The sequence below is a fragment of the Pocillopora verrucosa genome, chromosome 14 (genome assembly GCF_036669915.1).
Source record: "Pocillopora verrucosa isolate sample1 chromosome 14, ASM3666991v2, whole genome shotgun sequence".
NCBI classification, from domain to species: Eukaryota; Metazoa; Cnidaria; class Anthozoa; order Scleractinia; family Pocilloporidae; genus Pocillopora; species Pocillopora verrucosa.
Window position 1 is genome coordinate 3,886,832 of NC_089325.1, and position 21,596 is coordinate 3,908,427.

At 38.3% G+C, this 21,596-nt stretch overlaps 4 protein-coding genes across 6 annotated transcripts; 3 read left to right on the forward strand and 1 right to left on the reverse strand.

Annotated features, from left to right (window-relative positions):
• Positions 1–91: 91 nt before the first annotated feature.
• Positions 92–8,119, reverse strand: LOC131795150 (uncharacterized). Of its 3 annotated transcripts, none has more exons than XM_059112722.2 (5): positions 6,687–8,119; positions 5,412–6,080; positions 4,165–4,463; positions 3,352–3,403; positions 92–3,079 (listed from the first exon to the last, which is right to left on the reverse strand). In XM_059112722.2, exons 2-5 carry the CDS (start codon positions 5,569–5,571, stop codon positions 1,836–1,838), a joined length of 1,755 nt encoding a protein of 584 aa, XP_058968705.2. In that variant the 5' UTR covers positions 5,572–6,080; positions 6,687–8,119; the 3' UTR covers positions 92–1,835. The 3 variants fall into 3 exon arrangements, with proteins under 3 accessions (XP_058968705.2, XP_066017539.1, XP_066017540.1); XM_066161442.1 differs by having other exon boundaries at positions 6,612–8,119; XM_066161443.1 differs by lacking the exon at positions 6,687–8,119 and having other exon boundaries at positions 5,412–6,590.
• A 2,287-nt stretch (positions 8,120–10,406) lies between these two features.
• On the forward strand, positions 10,407–12,749 carry LOC131795137 (uncharacterized). Its single transcript, XM_059112707.2, has 4 exons — positions 10,407–10,531; positions 10,871–10,985; positions 11,331–11,581; positions 12,098–12,749. Exons 2-4 carry the CDS (start codon positions 10,895–10,897, stop codon positions 12,464–12,466), a joined length of 711 nt encoding a protein of 236 aa, XP_058968690.2. The 5' UTR covers positions 10,407–10,531; positions 10,871–10,894; the 3' UTR covers positions 12,467–12,749.
• Positions 12,750–15,178: 2,429 nt separating this feature from the next.
• Positions 15,179–17,671, forward strand: LOC131795118 (uncharacterized). Its single transcript, XM_066161260.1, has 4 exons — positions 15,179–15,556; positions 16,214–16,337; positions 16,701–16,942; positions 17,303–17,671. The coding sequence occupies exons 1-4, from the start codon at positions 15,179–15,181 to the stop codon at positions 17,669–17,671; spliced, it is 1,113 nt and encodes a 370-aa protein (XP_066017357.1).
• An 879-nt stretch (positions 17,672–18,550) lies between these two features.
• LOC131795117 (uncharacterized) lies at positions 18,551–21,596 on the forward strand. The gene is made up of 5 exons (XM_066161538.1): positions 18,551–18,633; positions 19,203–19,477; positions 19,698–19,818; positions 20,360–20,595; positions 21,222–21,596. The coding sequence occupies exons 1-5, from the start codon at positions 18,573–18,575 to the stop codon at positions 21,594–21,596; spliced, it is 1,068 nt and encodes a 355-aa protein (XP_066017635.1). The 5' UTR covers positions 18,551–18,572.

Below are 21,596 nucleotides of genomic sequence, written 5' to 3' on the forward strand. Positions count from 1 at the left end.
CTTAAAACATAATAAATATAATAGTCTTAATCTAATGAGTTGGTTTTTATTAGTGACAGGAATAAACTGTTATGTGAACTAATATGTCATATCTTAAGTTATGCAGTAGGTAAGCTGAACGAGCTAGCGAGTCAGAAAGGAGCGAACGCGCGCGGTATGAAATCGCTGCGTGACATCTCGCTGATGCGTGGGAATTCTTCACGTTCAATTTGCGCAAATAATCGAACAACTGACTGACTTCTATTTCAATTGTCCACTAAGAGGATAAAACTAAGAAACGAAAAGGAAAGTCGGATGTCGTGTTTCTTAAAAAAGTATTTCGAGAAATGGAATGTTCATTTCGTTTTTACAGTGCAGTAGAAAACTGAAATACGAAAATAAAATCTGAATGTCCTCTCCCAACACAAATGAAGTACGGTTGACGATAATATCTGATAACATAAAAGGATTTTAAGGACTTTTTCACCACCACCTCAAGATATATGAACTCACCACTCTGAAAAATATAGTAAAAAAAAAAAGAATACTGAACCATGCTGTTTTATTTATTCACCTTAAAAATAATTGGATTACTAAGCTCTAAGTCATACGATGAAAATTAAACACTTTAAGCGCTCTCGTAAGTCCAGACTGACATATCCAGCATATAAATAATTTATTTAAATATCCTATGTTAAAAACAATTAAGGAAAGCTGTCTATTTATGAAATATAATGAGACTAAAAAGATTGTCAAATTATATCAAATACAAATTTCTCTCGTCTGATAAAAAAAGCTGAAATCACAAAGCTGCTCCTTCATGATTTAAAATATTAATGTTTAGATTTCGTCTGATTTTTTCCTTACAACCACATTCCCTTGCTGTAAATTCTAACAAGACTTAACACCATATTTCTCGCCGCAATTATTCTGTAAAAAAAAAAAAAAAACACTACAAAAATTTAATCATTTCAGTACATCGATGCCTGAAATATTAAATTCGCTTGCGGAAAATCGAAGTTAGTTCAGCAGCCTCAGCACTTGCTTCCGTCTTGAATTCGAAAAGAAAAACAAAGAAGAAAGAAAGAAAGAAATTTACTACAAAAATAGGCCTCAGAACAGGCTTAACTTAAATCAGTGTTACGTTCTCGTCGGATGAGCGGGGGGAAGCGTGATAATAATGCAAAGGAGTTATTGACGTGCGAGATTCGCCCTCTGTTTTCGCCTCGCAATTTTCTCCGCTCGCCTGAATACACAACAAAAAAAAGAAGGAAAAAACGGCGGGTCGGTCGGCAAGTTAAGGCGATTGATCGTAGAGAGCATAGTCTATGAGCTTGCTTTTTGCATTCACCGTATTTTTGTTTGCTTTTTTGTTTTCATATTAACCTCAAACGGAAAGTTATTTGGAGATTAAAAGTTCAGTGAGAGTCAGAAAATGAACTCTGTCCGATCATCTGGCAGGTCTGAAAATCTTGAAACTGCACTCAGATAAAATCTAGGATAATTGCCTTTTTGTCCGACACAAATACCAAGGCAGACTTAACACGTCGTCACACCTCTTGATTGATTATTTACCTTCACACAGTTTTCTCTTAAGATGAGGGTCTCAATGGTGTTAACCTTTAGCCGTAAATCGGCCGAAAAATTTAGCCGTATGGGGCAAAAATTGAAAAATTTTAACTGCTTTGTAAAAAAGGTGAACCGTAAAAATTTTCTTTCAATCACAAAGGAAGTTAACCGTTAGCTATAACATGGCCAAAATTTTAACTGTTAACCTTAAAAGCCATCACCCCATTGAGACCTCCTAGGATGTAGTTGTTTGCAGATATTTATTCTTCTAATTTCAGTTCGTTTAATCAACTTTTGAGTTCTATGCTTTCCTTTTCCCAAACGGCTGCCCAGTTTCCGTGATCATGATATTCTTTGAGTAGTACAGCAGACGGAATTCCATCTTGAACTAACTTCACCAATTCGCCAGCGCAGAACACATGATAGTACCTCTGGTGTAACTTGCTTTTCACTTTCTTTGGCGGCTTGGTCGATGATGATGGGGATGATGATGACAATGATGAGGAAGCTGACAATGAAGATGATGACGATGACGAAAGGGAATCTTCAGGAGCTAATCTTGATTTAGCGGATTCTTTTTCCGGTTTGTCTTGGCAGTTCACCGTGGTATGATGAAAAACCTTGTTGCTACGGGTTACATTACGTGATCTAACACGGTCACAGTCCTCTGCAGCGCTTGAGTCTGATGTAATGTAATCACTGGAGCTAGAACTGTCACTCTCCGCGTCGCTTGAAGATGCTAACGTCTCCACGAGCCTCGCAACTACCCCCAAGCTAACTCCATTCCAATCATCTGCTCCATCTTCATCAAGACGGCCATCAGTTTTTTTCTCCCTCAAGCCGATGATGACATCATTGGGAGGAGACAACCCTCTGGAATGGTCTCCGTTCCTACCCCAGGACTTCTCGTCACAATCTTCCCTACAAGCGACTGATCTCTCCTCAAAGCCGTCTATATCGAATTCTTCCTTACTAGGGAACAACTTCTTTGCCAGTAAGGAGAAAAATTCACTATTTAAGTATCTTGGTCGGTTCTGCAAAGAAAAATGCGACATCAAAGCTGACAATTTGGCGCTCAAGTCCAAGTTTGTGTCCATGGGAACGAGATTACCATGTGCTTTTTCTTGAGGGTGGTCGGGCGTTGTCTCGGAATTTTTGTCATCAAATAACTTCTCTAAGACATTATTAAGGAACTTTTTAAGCTTTGTGACCGGAGTAACCTCGGATGAATAACTACAATCAATATCGTGTGCTGGATCAAAGGTTGAAATCTTGCCGCCGTTCCTAACATGCTCCAGGCGAGAAAACTTCGAAGATCTCGCGTTTTGCACAACTTCTTCGATAACATCCTGTTTACACAAGTCTTCCGCCATTGTCGACTGCGTGCTGTATCGAATCTTTTCATTCGTTGGCTCGTCTAGGGAAAATGCTCGCCTTGATTTCCACGATGAAGCAGACTTGTTTGATGTACATCTTACTTTCATCAGTGGATGGATTCTGGACATTAAAGGAGTGGATTTCCTTCTGCGAGCTACAAAGAAAAAAATATTCTGGTCTGGAAAAAGGTTGAGCATGTCTTAAATGCATTTCATGAAGATGAAAAATTTATGGATTGTCGAGAAAAGGTTGCGTAATATGTTCTTGTCCTTATTTTCCTTTTGGAGGGAGGAGTATGGGGATTCTGGGGGAGGGGTGGGTAAATTGTCACACTGTACCCCCTTGGACATAGGAAAAAGATAATTCCAAACACTTCAATTAGCAATTAATGCAAGAAGTAAATTATTTGGATTTTTATAAAAATACCTGTATTTCTCTGGTATTGTGTAAATGGAACTAAGACATCTTGACCATTAAACTGTAAAAGTAATAAATGCAAATGTTTATAAGCATACAGTGCACCCTGCATCACTGAGTTATTTCATGGTAATCAGTTATAACTTGGGAAACCATTAAGCTGAGGTAAGATACATTAGAGCACAATAATTAAGTAAAAGCTGCACAACATAAGAGTGACAGTAAATTTGCCTGGTGATATTGCAAAACAAAGCCCATCTCACCATCACATTTAGAAGCATTTAACCTTAAAATCACATGGGTAAATCCTTTGAGAAATGTCTAAGATCTCTTACTTAACTCGCAGTGAATGTATAATAATAAAAAAAAATAACCAGCAGCTGTTTAGCCTAACAGATACAAGCAAAAATTTAAGTGCTTGGTAGGTTCCTTCATACTTACATTATCTAAGTAAACACTTAAGAAGAACATATTTTTTCAATCCAAAGTATAGTAACTGGAGTGCTTTTTTCTGTCTGGAAATAACCTAAAAAATATATTTCTAGGAGAGTTGTGACACTGACTAATTCTTAATTCTTGCTGACAAACCCAGAAAGATACTGTCAAATGTATGTTGAGAAATACACTCTGAATTTTTCCTAAATTGTTTTAGTATTGAAAAAAAAATTACATGGAAAGAAATCAACTGAACAAGATTTAGCCAGGCATATGTTATATTGGAAAGCAATCAAGAGCAAATACTTTACTTTTGCAGTAAATGATTGTACAATATTTTCCAGTCCAATTTTATTTTCCTTGTGATGCATTTAATGTTTTTCAAACCTTTCTTTCATCTTGTTCAAATGCCCAAACATACACCAACATTTTCCCCCCAGGTTTAAGAATTCTGTAAAGCTCTTCCAGTGCTTTCATGCGCCTCTTGGCTGATGCAAAATGATGAATGACACCAATGGAAATCACAGCATCAAAGCAGTTCTCCCTGAGGGGAAGATTCTGATTGTCACAAGTCAGGACATTGTGGCCTCTTTTAGCAGCAATTTCACCAAACTTCATACAGCTGTCTGATCCAAGAGTGAAGGACTGATCTCCCACCAAGTCTAAGTACCTGCCTGTTCCACAACCTGTGAGAAAACAATTATTCAGAAAGTATATTAAAAATTATTGTTATCTCTGTATGATATTTCTACTTGGACCAAATTTCCTTCAGAATTATCTCTTAACCCTAAAACTCCCAGATCAAATTTGTAATTTTCCTTACTGTCAACCATACAATTTTTATAATGTTGGTTCAGAGAATTTAGTATTGGATCAACAAATTATCCTTAAATTAAAACTTTTCTATATTCTCATCACTTATCTAGTTGATATTGTATTAATATTGTAAGGAGAAATTCTGTCTTGGTCACTCAAGGGAGTTAAAGGATCAACTTACTCCTGCCCCACCCTGTTCATATCACACCCTTCAACAACATTGGAAAAGCTAATGGAATAGATAAGCTTCATTAAAATTGTTTTCATTCTGGAATCTTTGTTTGTGCAATTTTCTATGAGAGAGGACTCGCAAAATAACTCAATCAGAGTGCAATAACACTGTTATAGTTTCTAAAATAAAGTGGGCAATTATGTTTCAATTCACTTATTTATGGACATGCATTTTAGCTTAATTATTTTCGATTTTTCCGTTTCGATTAATATTTTGGTTGGTTTACGTTTTTTTATGAGCCCTCGAGTGTATTTTTTCCTTAATGATATTGTTATACTTTGCTGTAAAAAAAAAAGTCATCCGAAAACGTCAGACAGTATTTTGCTGTTTACATCGATCCTACTTATCGTGCATATCATTCGCAAATGATGTTATTAAAATAAAAGCTTAATCATAAAGCGTCTCATTACTGGAGTTAAAAGACAATCAAGCAAATGATTTTCTTTTCTATCACAATAAACGGATCAAACAGCAACAATACTAAGATAAAAGCTCACCGGAACATGACGACCCTCGATATTTTCTTCTTTTCTTTAACTCGACTGGCAAAATTCGTAAAATTAGGAAATCATTTGGCAAATCTTACCTACATCAGCGATCAGGCTTCCTGCTGGCAGAGAAAGAAGGAATTCTTCAACTTTTGGCCAAGCTTTATGCCGTGAACCAACGAAATGAGGCGCTATTTGATTATAAACTTCGCGAACGTGATATTTTTCCAGTTCATCCGGTGAAGTATATTTTGACATTCAGACACAGATGTTTGACTATCTTTCGGATCTTTGCTCGGTTTAACCTCTCCTAGGCCGTTTGAAGAAAGAATCAAGTCCTTATGCAGAGAAGGATTTACAATTCGAGCAGGAGTTTCTCAGCAACTTCACAGGAAAAAATATCAGACAGCGACAGGCAATATGTAACGCAAAAATCGATGATCCGTAACAAATAAACAGACGGCTGATCACGGACGGAGAAAAGAAGGAACGATTACGCACATGTGCAACTCCTAAATATGTTTTATCGCGGTCTATAGCCAAGTTCTTATGAAATGTCAGATCTCTTGCCGTAAACACACAAAAACCGCGATTTCAATCGAATTGAGGGTAAATTGCCTGTCACGAAAGGTGCAACTAGACGAATAAAGGAAAATTTGTGAAAATAATTGTTCTTGTGCCAAATCCGTCCAAATCAGCAACAAAATTTGATGTTGATTCCTCAAAATGCGGATCGCAAATTCAGACTTCCTTCCTTTCGACCAGCGCTGAAAAGACAATGGCGAGAAAAAAATCTTCAGTTACTCTTTGTGTTTTGTTATCAATGAGCAAATTATTCAGAGAAACTAATTTGCAAATGAAAGAGTAAACGTGTTCGATAAACAATACAATGTTTTGAAAGCTGTAAGCAACAAAAACTTTCCCTAAATTTGTGGAAAATTATATCTCACAAAGAGTTTGCTTCCCTGGGAACGCTTTTATCAAGCAAACAATTTTGAATTTGTCCACGTCTTCACGTGTAATGCATTTCAACTAGAAAATAGAAACAGGTGCTGAGGGAAAAACCATTGATTCTGGACAACGACAAATATTTAAATGGAAATGAACAACTTGATAAATAAAAATTGATAACTCCTTCTTGTTTTCAAAAATGAACAAACCATTAAAATCGTGCATTAAAATGAAAAAAATTATCACGTGTAATTTTCCACCCGTAATGTGCGCCTGATAGAACAGATTGATACGAAAAGACGCTTCCTAAAGAAAATCGACCACGTTTTCATATTTTGAGAACTAACCTTAATGTCGAAGCCACAATCCACTTGATTTCTATCAAGTAAATCATAAAAGGAAAGAACCACACATTTACTTACCATGTATCAAACCGCCCACACGTTTGAAGTTCATTCCAAATACAGTCTGCACCGAGGTTGACTGTCACGCAACCAAATAATTTGGCAAAACCAACCTCGTCCCCAGAGTTTCTCGGTCATTTTTTTTTCCCAAGGCGTCGTCTAGCCAAGAGTAGAAGCCTGACGCGATCGTTTATTCGACCGGCCATGTTTGATCTACAGTTAGTTAGGGTGGACGGTAAGGGAAGGAGATGGGGAAGGCATCATCCCTCAGTCCTTCCTTTTAACAAGCGCTTACCCCCTTGGTACCAATTTCTTTCTCTCCACAACCTTCTGCATTAGTAAAAATCAAAGAAGAGAGCTGTAATTTTCACCAATAATAGCCCGAACATTCGCTCGTCAAAATCAAGCTTTCTCTGCAGGTAAGTCTAGAGAAACCACCGCCACTTTGAAACTGACCAAGGATTCTCGAGGAACGAGGCTGGTTGTTGATCAAACCGCTAACCTCATTCCCTGGGGTCTCTTTCTCATCCCTGAGGCAGAGAAAAGCGAGAGGACCCTGGAAACTGTCCAGCCTCCAGTGTGATCCGCGGAAATTGTCTTTCCAAGGGCGAGACCCCAGGGAAACTTGGAGCCGCGGGTATCAAATCATACGAAAAAATTCGGTCTATGCTTTAGGTGTTTTAATTTACGCCGTGCGCAGCAAAATTTCTAAAAACATACCCGAAAGTATTATTTACTGCGTGGGTCTTGACTTTTTAGCCTTCTGCCCTTCGACTTTACGAATAAACAATTTTTTTTTATTCTTCCGCAACTTTAGTATTTTTTGGATACTACCAAGTTTATAATCTCTAATTTAACTTGAATGAAAATCTTACCAAGACTATTATTATCGTATTTTAATATATACTGGAATATTTGCGATGTAGTTTTTCAGTTTTAGTGTCAATTTTTTTAATTTTTACCGTCTGAACAAGCAGTATTCACTTGGATTTCAAGAATGACCAAGAAACTAGAATGACTAACTAGTTACGCATGCTCCGATCTTGTTCACTTTTTAGATTAATTGCATTTTGCTGCGTGCCGTTTTCCAAAGCGTGATGCAGTATTCATGTATAGAACACAGTGGTCAGTGTCAGGAATGCGCGAGGAGACCCATTCTGGCAGGGCAAGACTTCTGGCAGGCCGCGCACTTTCCCGCGCGAAATTTCTAAAGAAAACATAAGAGACAACCGCTGATTCACAACATATAACATAAGCGAAAGAAAATTGAAACGTACTTAGAAATTTGTAAAAGGCCAGGGAAACTTTACAGAAGTAGGGGAAAAGGAAATCTCGCAACTTTTCAAAGACAACGGGTATCCTGTTAAATTACCGTTGTGTTTTAGCTTTACCAAAAATGTTATGCTCTTTTAAAACACCGTGACCTACTGGCTTGTGTGGTTGTTGTAATTTGGTTGTGGCCACTGGTTCTGACGGTCTGAAAGCATGCCACTTCGTGTTCATGAACAGCGGTCTCGTTTTGCCCACAACACAGTCGTTAACAGAAATGATGATGTTGCTGTTACTGGTATTTCTGTTTCATTTCTCTAAAGCCAGTTGGTCACTTTAGTCAGTTCTTCCATTTTCAAGGCCATCTTGCAGCATTCATAGCCTAAAATAAGGACAAAGTTTGAAATTTTTCTCGTTCCAGCAATCCTTTCAAGAACAACGCAACCTGCGTGGCTAAATAAGAATACGTACGGTTGTCCTCTCATAATTAAGCTTTTTTGAGCCAAACGAGTACTACTGTCATTGCAGTACCACTGAGTAATAAAGAAATATCTATATAGGTATCTATGATGGATAGAGCAGCTCAAAAGAATCAACGGTTTTGCTCGGAAGTAACCTCGTACCCAGATCCTACCGTTTAATTGTCCGTGGGAGGTCTAATTACGAGACTGGCTTGAAAGAATAGCAACCTAAGTCAATGATTTATCACCTCTCACTTGATACTTAGATCTGTTTTTCTGTGTCAGCTGATTAAAATTTCTATTTCCCGCTCCCCAATAAAACAATCAACTAGGGCTACGGGGTTGTTTCAAAATGTACCAATGTCGCGCCAATTACCATACATCGGGTTTTTGTGTCATCAGGAAAAGTATGCCACAGTTTTAAGATCTCAGGCACTAGTTTTTCGAGCTAAGTATTTCTTTGAGGTCTTATTTGAGGTTATTATTTGCTTTTGTAGGGACTCCTAGGTTGAGAGTATGAATTCTTAAAGAGCTTCTTCTGTAAGCCCTTTTACCGCCCCAGGGGGATAATTAGATTTTTTTTGTTGTTGCTAATTTCGTTTTCTTTACTCTCCTAGAGGTTTTACTCTCCCAGGAAGTAGTAAAGGGATTATTATTATAATTTATTTTTAGGTCAACAACGTACCAAAGCTTAATTATCACGAGAAAAAAAACAAACTTCTTTTCAGATCTCTAAAAGCCTAAATATTTTCAAAAAAAATCACAAAATTAGCTTTCGCTCTGAAATCATGATATTCCCGGTCAAATTGTTCTCCGAAATACAACGAAAGCAGTCAGATCCAATTTAGTGAAATATCCTTAATTAAACGACAGAAGATAATCAGATAATCCTTGACATAAGTCATATTTGAATAGTTAACACTGTACCTCATAACAAAGAAAGCGATTGCCGCTCTTTCAGCTCGCATCTAAGGAGCTCGCATCTAAGGTGCCAATTGGCGGGTGTTCGAGTCGTGACAAACCCTAATGGAAAAACATTAAACAAATTAAAAAAAATGCATCGTAAGCATCACAATATTAAACCGATTTTTCCTTGACCAATAGGATTTATGTTCGAGTCGTGACAAACCCTAATGGAAAAACATTAAACAAATTAAAAAAATGCATCGTAAGCATCACAATATTAAACCGATTTTTCCTTGACCAATAGGATTTATGATTTAGGGACATTTGCATTACTTCATAGTTTTTACAGGTGGTTTGATAAAAAGAAAATTTTCAAAGATTAAAACCGTGTCTCGAAAGCCTTACAGTGCTCGTATCATTCAACTTTAGCCATTATTGCTGATGAAATCTCACCATGCAGAAAATGAAGCGCAGGTTCCCCAAGCAGGAAACCTGCCTTAGAGTGATGATCATATTCAGCTTGGTTAAAACAAGTATTGCACAAGGTGAAGTGACCTCTTATACTTTGTTGTAGTTTATCTGGTAACCTTAAGCTGATCGTAGCTAAGCTACGTTTAAAGAACATAACCTTAACTTGATATAAGATGATGGCTCCTACAGTGAAGCTGATTCTGATTCCATTGAGTTCTTCTAACTCTAGGAGGCATGCAGACATGAATGACTATCTGGATGCAGATGGATATTTTCTAATGTTATCGACCCAAAATAAATGCTTTAAATTTAAAAAATTTTTTATTCATGTTTCTTAAAATCTATTCTAACTTTTCTACTTCACGCCAAAAACTTCCAAAAAATTGCGTAAAAAAATGATTGACTTTAGCAGTTTAATGTTCTTCAAATCATCCTCGAAACTGAAGAAATTCTAACTCTCCTAAGAGTTTCTTTTCCCCAGGAAAGTACCAAGGATGCCCTGAAGGTGTGTACTGTGCAAAATTCAAGCTTGAACCGTTCTCCTATCTAAACATCACGAGAATCAGTTTGGAACTCGTCCACAGTGACAGCCAGTGTGGATTTGCTTGCCTAAAATCCGCCTCATGTTTTTCTTATAACCTGGCTGCAGTTCCTGATGTCAACGGAGAACTGTTTTGTGAATTGCTTCCATCTGACAAGTATAACAACTCGGCTAAATTCATTCCCAGCCTAAGTTACCATCACTTAAGCATTTCGGTAAGTAAAAATAAACTAAAATTGATTTTAGGTGTGGTCCAATTTCTGAATTAATAAGCTTTGGAATTATTTTAAAGGTGAAAATATCTTCCGACTAATTGAGTATGATAATTCCTCTCGCCCTTTTACCAATCAAATTCGTTTATTATCCTGTTTTTGAACTGAAGAAGCACAAAAAAAATCTAACTCTTTGATCAGTTTACTTAACCCCGCCAATAACTAACAAACTATACCTTGGAAGAGGTGCATTTATTATACATGGATGTTAAGCGTCAGCGAAATGATATCGAGGCTAAGCTGTTCCTACGATACCACAGCATGTCAATGTTCCATCAACAGAGTCCTTGCTCCAGCAATCCTTGTATGAACGGTGCAACTTGTACAGCCAAGTACAGAGATGACGACTATGAGTGTGTATGCTCCACAGTCTTTATGGGAAAGCACTGCGAAATAGGTACGTTGAAAATTGCTTACAGAGCGAGAAACCGGCAAAAAGTGCGTCCCTAAGTATTCCTGGCTGGGGAATGGTGCGAGTGATAAATTCTGTACAAGTTTGTGTATTTGTTCTCAATCATGGACTTTAGCAAGATGTACTAAAACTTTCAAATATGGGGGGGGGGTGGGGAGAAGGGGGGAGGGGGAGAAACAACATTGTACGATCAGATAAAAAATTATATGAGTTAGAAGCTTTCCTCTCAGAGTATGCATTTTTTCTTCAGCTTGACCCAGAAAATAGATGTGATACTTGTGGATATAGTCCTAATGCATGAATGTAATTATCTTGGTTTTTTTTTATCAGCTCCAGGAGTAGATTGTGAAGATATGCAAAAGCGTGTTGATTCTCTAAAAGATGGCATGTACTGGTTGGATCCGGATGGAGGAAGCCATTCCAATGCATTCCAAGCCTACTGTGATATGACGTCATACAGTGGAGGATGGACCATGTGTTACACTACCGATGAATATGTCACACCTAAAACTGAAGTCACTTATGACGCTCAGTTTCCTTATGGAAGTGACGGCTATAGGACCAACTGTAACAACATCCCGGTAACTTAATTAAGTGGCATTTGCTATTGTCCTTTAATGGTCTGGAGAGGTTGGGTAAATTTGTCTTGGCGAAATTGCTGCTCAGAGTTTGGTTCAGATTTGCATGGCCGTGCAGCACAAAAACGCCCAGGTGACCTGACATGTTTCAACAAGGTATTTGTTCGGTCAATCCCCAGTTTCGGGAGTCTGCTGACTCATTACTCAATTGCTCGCAAGGCAATTTTCATTAGAGTTTCGTAATTAATCCTAGACTAGATTGGTTTTGTTTTACTTTGCTTGGTGATTTTTTTAGAAAACTAGCACCACTCTCTCAACCGATCAGATGCAAAAATAAACCAATGAGGACTTAGTCACCCGCGTTTCCCGCGCTTTAGGCGGTTTACTTGTTCTTGTGTTGAGTTCTTCGTGGCTTTTCTGGGTATTTTCTTTTATGCTGATTGGCTTTCGTAATAACTTTGGTTTTGTTTTTTTGACGCCCAATTAATATCATTCAAATGTTATTTTCTCTGTCTTCAGTTTACAGAAATAATATTTATCGATCACCAAAACGAAGCCAAGGCTTACTTCACACGCCGTAATCAGGGTGCTCTGACGGCCGCTGTTAATTATGGAAGTGGTGCTGCTTCCTATGGATTATGGGATGGCGTTGGAACTAGCAGCGAATATTCCTATCAGTTGCTGATCTGCCATGGCCCTTTTTTTTTTGGATTCATGATATCCGGGTATGCTGGTAACAGTTATAAAGTGTGTAGCGACTGGGTTTTTGATAATCAGTCACCATATTTCCGTTCAGCATCAACCAATCCGTCTTTTGGAGGAGTTGCCTTTAACGTCAATGGTTATGGAACACTTACCAAGAAGCTCATCAGTGTTGGTTTACGCTAAGAAAGTTATTTCCATAGTAAAGTTGTCTCTTCTGAGTGATCACTTTATGAATTACTAACCTTTTTAATGCTAAATCAAGGCAGGATTAAGCGAAATCGAATCACTATACAATCGAACCTGTTTTAAGCGACTCTGTTTTAAGCGATCACCTTGTTTCAAACAGCCGGTTACTTAAGTCCCGAAATTTTTTCCTCTTAATCACAGTAATTTTTACCTTCATTGAGCGGTCGCGGTCACCCTTTATTAAGTCCCAATGGCCTGTTTGTATTGTCTTCCATCTGTATTGAACGGTCATTTAAAACATTGAATGTAGCAGCATCATTGATTGAATAAAGCACTTTGAATAAAACGTAAGTGAAGCATGTTTGTTATGTTTGTTATGAGAGATGAGTGGTGCAGGCCACAATCCACTTCCACTGAGCGTCGTTTAATTATTCTTACATCCTTAAGAAGGTTCCTGACGGGGCCGAGATGGAACAAGTGTGTTGGTCGATGCTTTGAACGACTACCTCTAGGTGGATTTCCTATAAAACGACTCATTTTTCAAGCACATGACTTGCCTGGACAAAGAATTACGCTTCATACAAATAGATTAACAGCAAGATTAGAGCCCAAGAGTGGCTAGAGTCTGAGATGATTACTAACAAAAGAACATGATGAAAACAGGTCTCTTGTCAGTAATGATTCTTTGTCACACCAAAGTTGAATGCATTTCTCAAGAAGTGATGGGTACATTTGACGATGGAAATTTTGGATATGATTTCTGCCGAAAACACTAAACGCCCCACGGTCAAATGTTAATCTGACAGTCACGGGAAATAATTCTGAGGCTGATTAAAACGTATTGTTGGCGCAATCAGGTCGTTTCTTCTTGCTGATCTGCATGGCAAGTGAGATATAATTATATCACTAGGAAAACCAAGCCGGAACTAGCAGTTAACATTTAAAGTTCTGTGGAATGGTGGTTTCTCTGTGTAGGAAAAATGAACTTCCCAGATCAATATCCCTTATCACTCATTGAGATGGGATTGCCACTTGTCAACATCCTTGAGTAATTTTCTGTCATAACTTGTGATATACTTACTGGGATTATAATGATCATGAGAAAAACGGAGATTACTCTTGGTAAACTGCACGATATGCTGCAATTATCATCAATCAGTTGTACTGAGTCAGGCTTGTTAATTGAGCTTCGAAAGAATTCTCGAGTTGCTCCGATGATGCTTCAGATATACGCTCTCGGATTACGGCGTCTAAGAAAAAGCTACCTTCCCAACCAACACCTAATAGTCACGATATATTACTTTGCGTTTTCCCACGTTTCAAGCAGTATGTTAGTTGTTACTTTGAGTTCTTATTGGCTCGGTGTGATATTCGCCTTCGTTGTGTTAGACGACTGATGATTGGGTTTAGTTTTGGTTCAATGACACTGAGTCGAAATAGGCTCTCTCATCATTGTATTGACTCAAATACTTCAGGTGCTGTAAAGGCAAAGATCTTGGGTTTACAATTTTTATTTTACATTATAAACAGCTAATCTAGATCTTGGTTCTCTGGTAAGCTTCTCTACCCATAAATAAAATAATAGTTTTATGTAATTAAGTTGCGACAGGAGTTCCGTATAGATGAAATCTGAAAATTGAAAATCATTTTACGGACCATGCTATCTCAAGAGATTGGACTTGCCAACACAAACATTTAGGTTGACTGCAAGTTTCTCTGGCTGATTTAACGAGAAAAATCCTGACTACGAGTTTGTTGTTTTCTTTTGCTGCGGGTTCAAAAATATTATCCGGTGCTCTACAGTTAACGGCTGTCAGGTGTTGCCCGCCGTACATAAACGTTCCACCCTTCACCAGTTTTCGACTTTCTGTTATATTAAAAAAGTTACTGGAGTTTCTGAAGAATTTACCAGTCAATCTAATTACTGCTCTCGATCACACATCGTAAGGTGTTTTCAATCTCTTGTTTTTCTTTTAATTTTTTTTAACTTCCCTTGGTTGTTATTTAACTATTTCTGTTTTTTTTCTTCTCACTACAAATTTTGCCAAAAATTTCTGTGACTTTCGCATTTATCTGCGGCTTTTTGGGTTTCTGTCGATCAAATTATCAATTTTCTCCAGAAGAAATTTCATCATTTTTATTTTCTGCCTGAGGCGAATTGCCTGACTTAAGCCGAATCTTGATCATAAAAAGCGCCGTAATACGGCCAGGTGAAAATATCAGTTTTATGTCAATACACGATCGGTTATGACAAGAACAACTCGACAAACTGAAGTCGCGCTTACTTTAATGGGCGGGAGAATGCACCTTTAATGAAGATTCTCAAAGAGGTAACTGACAATTCCAATAAGTAGTTGATAAGTGTAGCCTTCTTTCAGGCATTTTACATATCAAAGTAGATAATCAAATTTGTTGTCAAATTTGTTGGTTTTTGTCGTTGCGCTGTTCGTGTGTTAACCAGAGGTAGTGCTGTCGTCATAACTTGCCCCTGTTTGCATCATGAAAATATTTTCTATAGATTTTTGAATAATTTTGAAGGCCATTACACACTCGTACATAGATTTTGCGACTCACAACCAATTTCACAATCAAACAACGTACGGTTGTTATGACATAATTTCATTATTCTCGGTTGCCTGCATAAGTGCCCCGTTTGCTTAATAATTTATGATTAAAAATTGGTAATTGGTAAGTACCACAAAACAAGAAATGAATAGCTCCTTTAATTCTCACCTCAAAATTTCACTTTTTGCTTTCTTCGTAACCAGCCTTTATCAAGCAGTTTCTGAGGTCTACATCGATGGTAGGAGTGGCTTGAAGCGAGATGCAGGGTACAGTGTTGCCTTCGGTAACTTTGCCGCACACAAGTTTTACTATCTTAGTTTGCCGCCTCTGGTTTCCACTTCAGTCAAAGATGTCGGACACTGTGCCAGGCTTTGTTTAGATAATTCAGCATGTTTCTCAGTTAACTTTGCGGCGATGCGCAATCAAGATGGGAATATAACCTGTGAAGTATTAGCAGGCGATAAATACAACAACTCCGCTTTGTTTAATCCTAGCGCGATGTTTCATCATTTGAGTATAAAAGTAAGTACATCTTCATTTTTCATCAGGTTTTACCCACGCTGTGTAGATACGCATTTATAGTTAAGGGTATGTTGCACTGCAAAAGACCTTGGTAACCTCGTTAACTTTGATTTGGAAGTTTCGTGATCTTTAAGTTTAAATTCTTCTCATTTTTTTGTGAGACATTTGCTCTTTGTTTCGATTACTTACATAATTCTATTTTTATTCGCTATTTCAATAAAGTCGTTCCCTTGACTACGTCGCAAAACTATCTCGAGAAAGCACTCTTAGCTCGCATCGTAAACACAGGAATAAGGAAAAATGATGCGGCTACAAAGTCGGTGAGCCCTCGAGCAGGCAGCAAAGTAGCGTAAAAAGTTTTTCCAACACTTTCTCAATATACATCTTTGAAAGAAGCCAGAGATTAGCTTTTGTTTTCCTCACCGTTTCTCAGTATTTTGAGCACCTAAGGCTTTGTTTGACAAGGAAGTATTTAAAATGTTTTTTAGAAAATTTGATATGTCGTGCCTTCGTGTGACAAACTGTGAAAGACGCTGTCCACTGTGGCACCTCTGCAATTTTCCATCCCTCGCTTAATGAGTGATATGAAGAATTTGACTGCAAAAACCTACTTTCCCCCCAGTTCACAAGCTCATTTTATGATCTTTATTCAAACAGAGTCCTTGTTCCAGCGATCCTTGTATGAACAATGCAACTTGTGTAACCAAGTACAAAGATGATGATTATCAGTGCGAATGTGCGCTTGGATTTGATGGAAGACAGTGCGAACGTATAACACTAGGTACACAATATGTCATATTAAATTCGCTAATTTGCATATATTTAGTACATGTCTACGTATTTTGTACCATTGACATCGAAATTGTTTTTGTTGTTGCTAAAATATACAGAACATCTCCAGACTACCTTATAAGGGCGGATTTCTAAGCCACGGAATAATTAAGAATTAAGTTTCTCCCTGAATATATTGCCGCCATCTTGGATCTTTTAAGCGGCGGAAGGTAAGAGAATCGAGAGAAAGATGTTCCTACCGATTCCTGAATAGAAGGTTAGCAATATGGCGATCCCGTTGTGAGGCCGTGACAAACAGAGCTAATACGAGTCCCCGAGTAAACTTTAACACACGTTTTGTCATTTGTAGGAGTTGACTGCCGTGACATAAACACACGAGCTCCTTCTCAGGGAGATGGAATGTACTGGTTGGACCCGGATGGAGGAAGCCATTCCAACGCGTTTTTGGCCTACTGTGACAAGACGTCATACAATGGAGGATGGACCATGTGTTACACTACCGATGAATATGCCACACCTAAGACCGAATTCACATACAGCGCCCAGTTTCCCTATGGAAGTGACGGCTACAGGACAAACTGTAATAATATCTCGGTAAGCTACATTTCTTCAGTCACTCAGTTAATATTTTCGATAAAAGGCTGGTTTTATTAGCAAAATGTCTGAAGATAACTTTAGACCCCATGAGGAACGGATGCACGATCAATATTAATAATGTTCGGACAACATCGTGTTTTTCGCACAGCTCACTTAAACATCATACTTTTGAGCACGAGAGAATGGAAGATGCTAATTGAGATCGTTTTATCTCCTCTTTTGGCCCTCTGATAAATGGTTTTAAGTACAGCCTTCCATCGAAAAAGGAAACGGTTTTGATTGGCGGGCCAGATGAGCATTGATGTCCTTAGTCCAGCTGAAAAAAAATAACCTGTCATCTAGATATCTTTCATTCAGTTTACAGAAATCATTTTCGTTGATCACCAAACTGGAAGAACAGCTTACTTCAAGCGCCGTACTAGTCAGTCCATAAGGGCCTCTACTAATTATGGGAAACCTGCAAGCACATATGGACTATGGGACGGTATAGGAACAAACAACGCTTACTCCTACCAGCTGCTGATCTGTGACACATCATTTTACAGCGGCTTCTTCGTGTCTGGTTACACGGGAAACTGTTACAAGCGGTGTGACTTCTGGTGCGCAGACGTGTTATCTCCATACTTCCGTACGACCGCCGCTAAGCAAAGCTTCAAGGGCGTGGCTTTTGATATAAACGGCCATCGCGTAGTTAGTTACAGACTGATAAGCGTCGGTCTGCGCTGAGAGGTCCACTTAACAAATAAACTCCATGTTGCTGTGCGTCTTTACAGTAGAAAATCATAGCTGATGACATTGGGAGAATATGGCACTCGAAGCGCAATCGAGTGTGTCGACGATGTTCTTATCGCATTAGACGTCTTATGTGATCTATTACTGAACAGACCCAAGGCATCATGGAACCTATTTGTTTCATATTAAAAACAAAGTTAAATGGTGACGTCATCTAGGCGTCTGTCCTCCGATAGATTATAAATAAGAATCAATCAAAATTCGTGCATAATTCAGCCTATAATAAAACTTGTAACTTCTGGTATTTGCAGAGCAGAATTGAAATTTTGCGCAACATAACTTGTGGATCATGTATCTTGGGTTTAAGAGGACTCAACTGAGTAAGAAAGGAAGATTGATAGGAGAAACTTTTGCCTCAATCTAATTCGACCGCTTGTGGCGATGGAAATGAGTTGATCGAGTCACTCTCCACCTCATTCAATTACAATTTTTCTCTTGGCTTGATATTCAATGGATTTAGCAGCAGGACGTAATCAGAATGAGAATATATCGTGTGAACTTTTGTCCGGCAATAAATACATCAATTCTGCTCAGTTTTTTCACATTGTCTTGTTTTATCATTTTTCTAAAAACAAAGCGATTAAATTATATTTATATTGAAACAAACTTCTAGCCTTCATGAAAACAGCCACTGGAGTAGCTGCTTTTGTTGTTACACGCTGAGTTACAAGTTAGGTTATTGAAGAGAGGAAAATCACAGGTGCAGCGTTTTCAGATAAACTGTTAAATATTCCATGGCCAGCTTCAGTACGAAGAAATGTGTAACAAAGTTCCGATGCTTTATTCGAACATAAAGCTTACTTTGGCAAAAGGCTCAAAATAGTGGGTATTACGGATGAAACTATTGGTAGTTGCGATAACGCTATTGGTCACCTTTTCCCTAAAGAATTCTCATGGTGAGTTTTTTTTTCGTCAATTGAATTATGCTTACCTCTTCGCAATTTCTTTAAACGAAGAACGCTAACAATAACAATCTGTGTATGTGCGAAATCTTCCGAATATATTGATCTGGTTTCTCATATAAAGACAGTTGATATTCAACAAAATTATACATAACAGGTATTCCCTTGTGGAAACATTTGCCCATGTTTGTAATCAGAAAAATTATACTACATTCATATTCATTGCCCAGCAAAAGGGCGGCTGTGGCGTTAAAATATAATTTTCAATACCCTTTTTCAACTAAACCTTCCCTGACAATTAGCTAGTTTAACCATTAACAGATTAAATTCATTACATCTTGTTGTCCTGCTACTTTTGGACCGTGACATTTGGAGCTTACAATGCTGCATCTAATATATGCATACAGAATTTATATGTTTTAAAAAAGAATTTCTGTCAGTACCAGACATTCAAATATACCGGGTACTATCAAAATCCTATTTGATAAAGTCTTTTTTTGCCACAAGCTAGTCATTATCTGATTATAACGAATTTGAAATGTTTCTCTTATTTGTCAATTCAGGGCTCAGTCAAAGTTTTTCTGGAGGAGTTTCATTTGTGGAATACATGCTTCAGAAGTTTTCCTACTTGAACATCACAAAAATCGGTTCAGAACTTGTCCAACATGGCGACGAGTGTGGATTTGCCTGCCTAGAAGTCCCTTCGTGTTTTTCTTACAACCTCGCTGTATTTTCTGATATCAACGGAAAATTGTCGTGTGAATTGCTTCCATCTGACAAGTATAAAAACTCGGATAAATTATTTAACAGTCCGATGTTTCATCACTTCAGTATAACGGTGAGTGTAGAACAAGTGAAAACAATGTCTCGCCAAAAAAGGTAAAATCCACCTGCCTTTCAGCCAAAATCACCCCTCGTTTGATGGTAGTTGTGCTGTAAGATTAATTACGCCTTAACCAAACTCTTTTAATTTCACAGAATTTCTTAATTGGAGGAAATGAATTTTATTGGATATCCACTAACATTTTTCCTTATCCCATTTTTTATGTAAAATACAGAGTCCATGTTCAAGCGATCCCTGCATGAATAATAGTATTTGTGTGGCCAAGTACAGAGACAAGGATTATCGATGTGAATGTGCTCCGGGATACTCAGGAAAACTCTGCGATATAGGTAATGGTCTCAATAAAGGAAAGTATTTTTACCAGGGACTTTTTGTCTGATTTTCGCCAAAAATGTAGAATATAAGAAATCTTTACCAGACATCTCGGCTCAAAGTTGACATATTTCTCACTTAATTCTTACCTCTCACAGTGTTTCTCAATCGAGAGCACGTATGAGTACCGATAAACTGTTTAGGGAAATCAGATGAAACTGCTTTAGGAAATAGCCTTCATGTGACGGACAATCCAAATATTTAGAGTTGCTTCGTCCCACGGAAGCCAGAATGAGTCTAGAACTGATTCTTTTGAAACTACTGGTCTTGGCAGTAAGCAACATGTTTTTCAGGTATGAACCTCATGTGCCCTCCAACTGTTGACTGGGTTAGTAGACTATAACAGCTGGCTGCTATTTGAATCTCTGCGGGTACTCAGAATTATCGATAACCGTTGTCTCACACCAAGAGAGGTGGTCATATGCTATGTCATATCTTTTTGTTAATGACTGCGATTTTACGACATGTTTTCTGTATCCTTATCAGGTCCATTTTTTGGAACAGACTGCCATAAAATCAAAACCCAGGGTAAAGATAAAAGCGGTATGTACTGGTTGGACTCGGATAGAGGAAGCCATTCCAACGCATTCCAGGCCTATTGTGATATGATGTCATACAATGGAGGATGGACCATGTGTTACACTACTGATGAATATGTCAAACCCAGGACTGAGGTCACATACAATGCCTCTTTTCCTTATGGAACTGTCGGCTACAGAAGTAACTGCAACAACATCCCAGTAAGTTCCCAATCACCCGTGGTTACTTTTCCGAACCCTTTTAATTATCAGGGATAATTATACCGGATAAAATTCAAATGGAGTCTTGATAAATCTCCATTGAAAAACTGTATCCATTAAACAACTTGATTCACATTCGTACCTAACCCGAAGAAATCAGAAGCATTGGTGGCTCGCCGTTGCTCCAATGTCTAACTATGTTTTCTTGATGTAACGGAATATGTTTAGTCCTCTGCTGCTTCGAGTGGGGTCACCACCCTATCATGGTGGGGTAGTTTGCGTGTCTCAATGACCCCTGGAGCTATGTCAGCTGGAGTCTTGCATTCTTGGTAGGATCACCCATGCCGAACAGGTGGAAAGGTAGAGACTGGACAAAGAGTGATCCCCTGATCCTCAAGGTTGGGGGGTTGGGGGCAGGGTAAACGACCCCGCTCTGAAAAAAAAAAAAACACATGTTACAGAGACCGGATGCATAATGTGCTCTAGAAATTCAGTTTTATCATCCAAATGCACTAAGTGAAGTACAAATAGGGTACGAATCAGTACAAATATCACGTGATATTGTACTGTTAGTTATTTTTTACAGTAAAAACCCTGTCTCTATTTTTTCTTTGTTTCTTTTGAAGTTTACAGAAATAATGTTTGTTGATCACCAATCTGGAAAAAAGGCATATTTCAAAAGGAAATTGGATGAACCCCTCACGGCCGCTGCTTCATATGAGAAAGGTGCCAAGACTTATGGATTATGGGACGCTGTGGGGGCCTCCCAGTATTATTCATACCAGTTGCTGATCTGCGACAACTCATTCTACAGCGGCTTTTTAGTGTCTGGTTATACCAATAACTGCTACAAGGGGTGCGCTCACTGGTGCTACGATAAATACTCACCATTCTTTCGCACAGCAAGTTCTGATCATCAGTACAAAGGTGTGGCTTTCAATACCAATGGTGCACCACCCAACGTAGTCGACAATAGGCTTGTCAGTGTGGGCCTGCGGTAA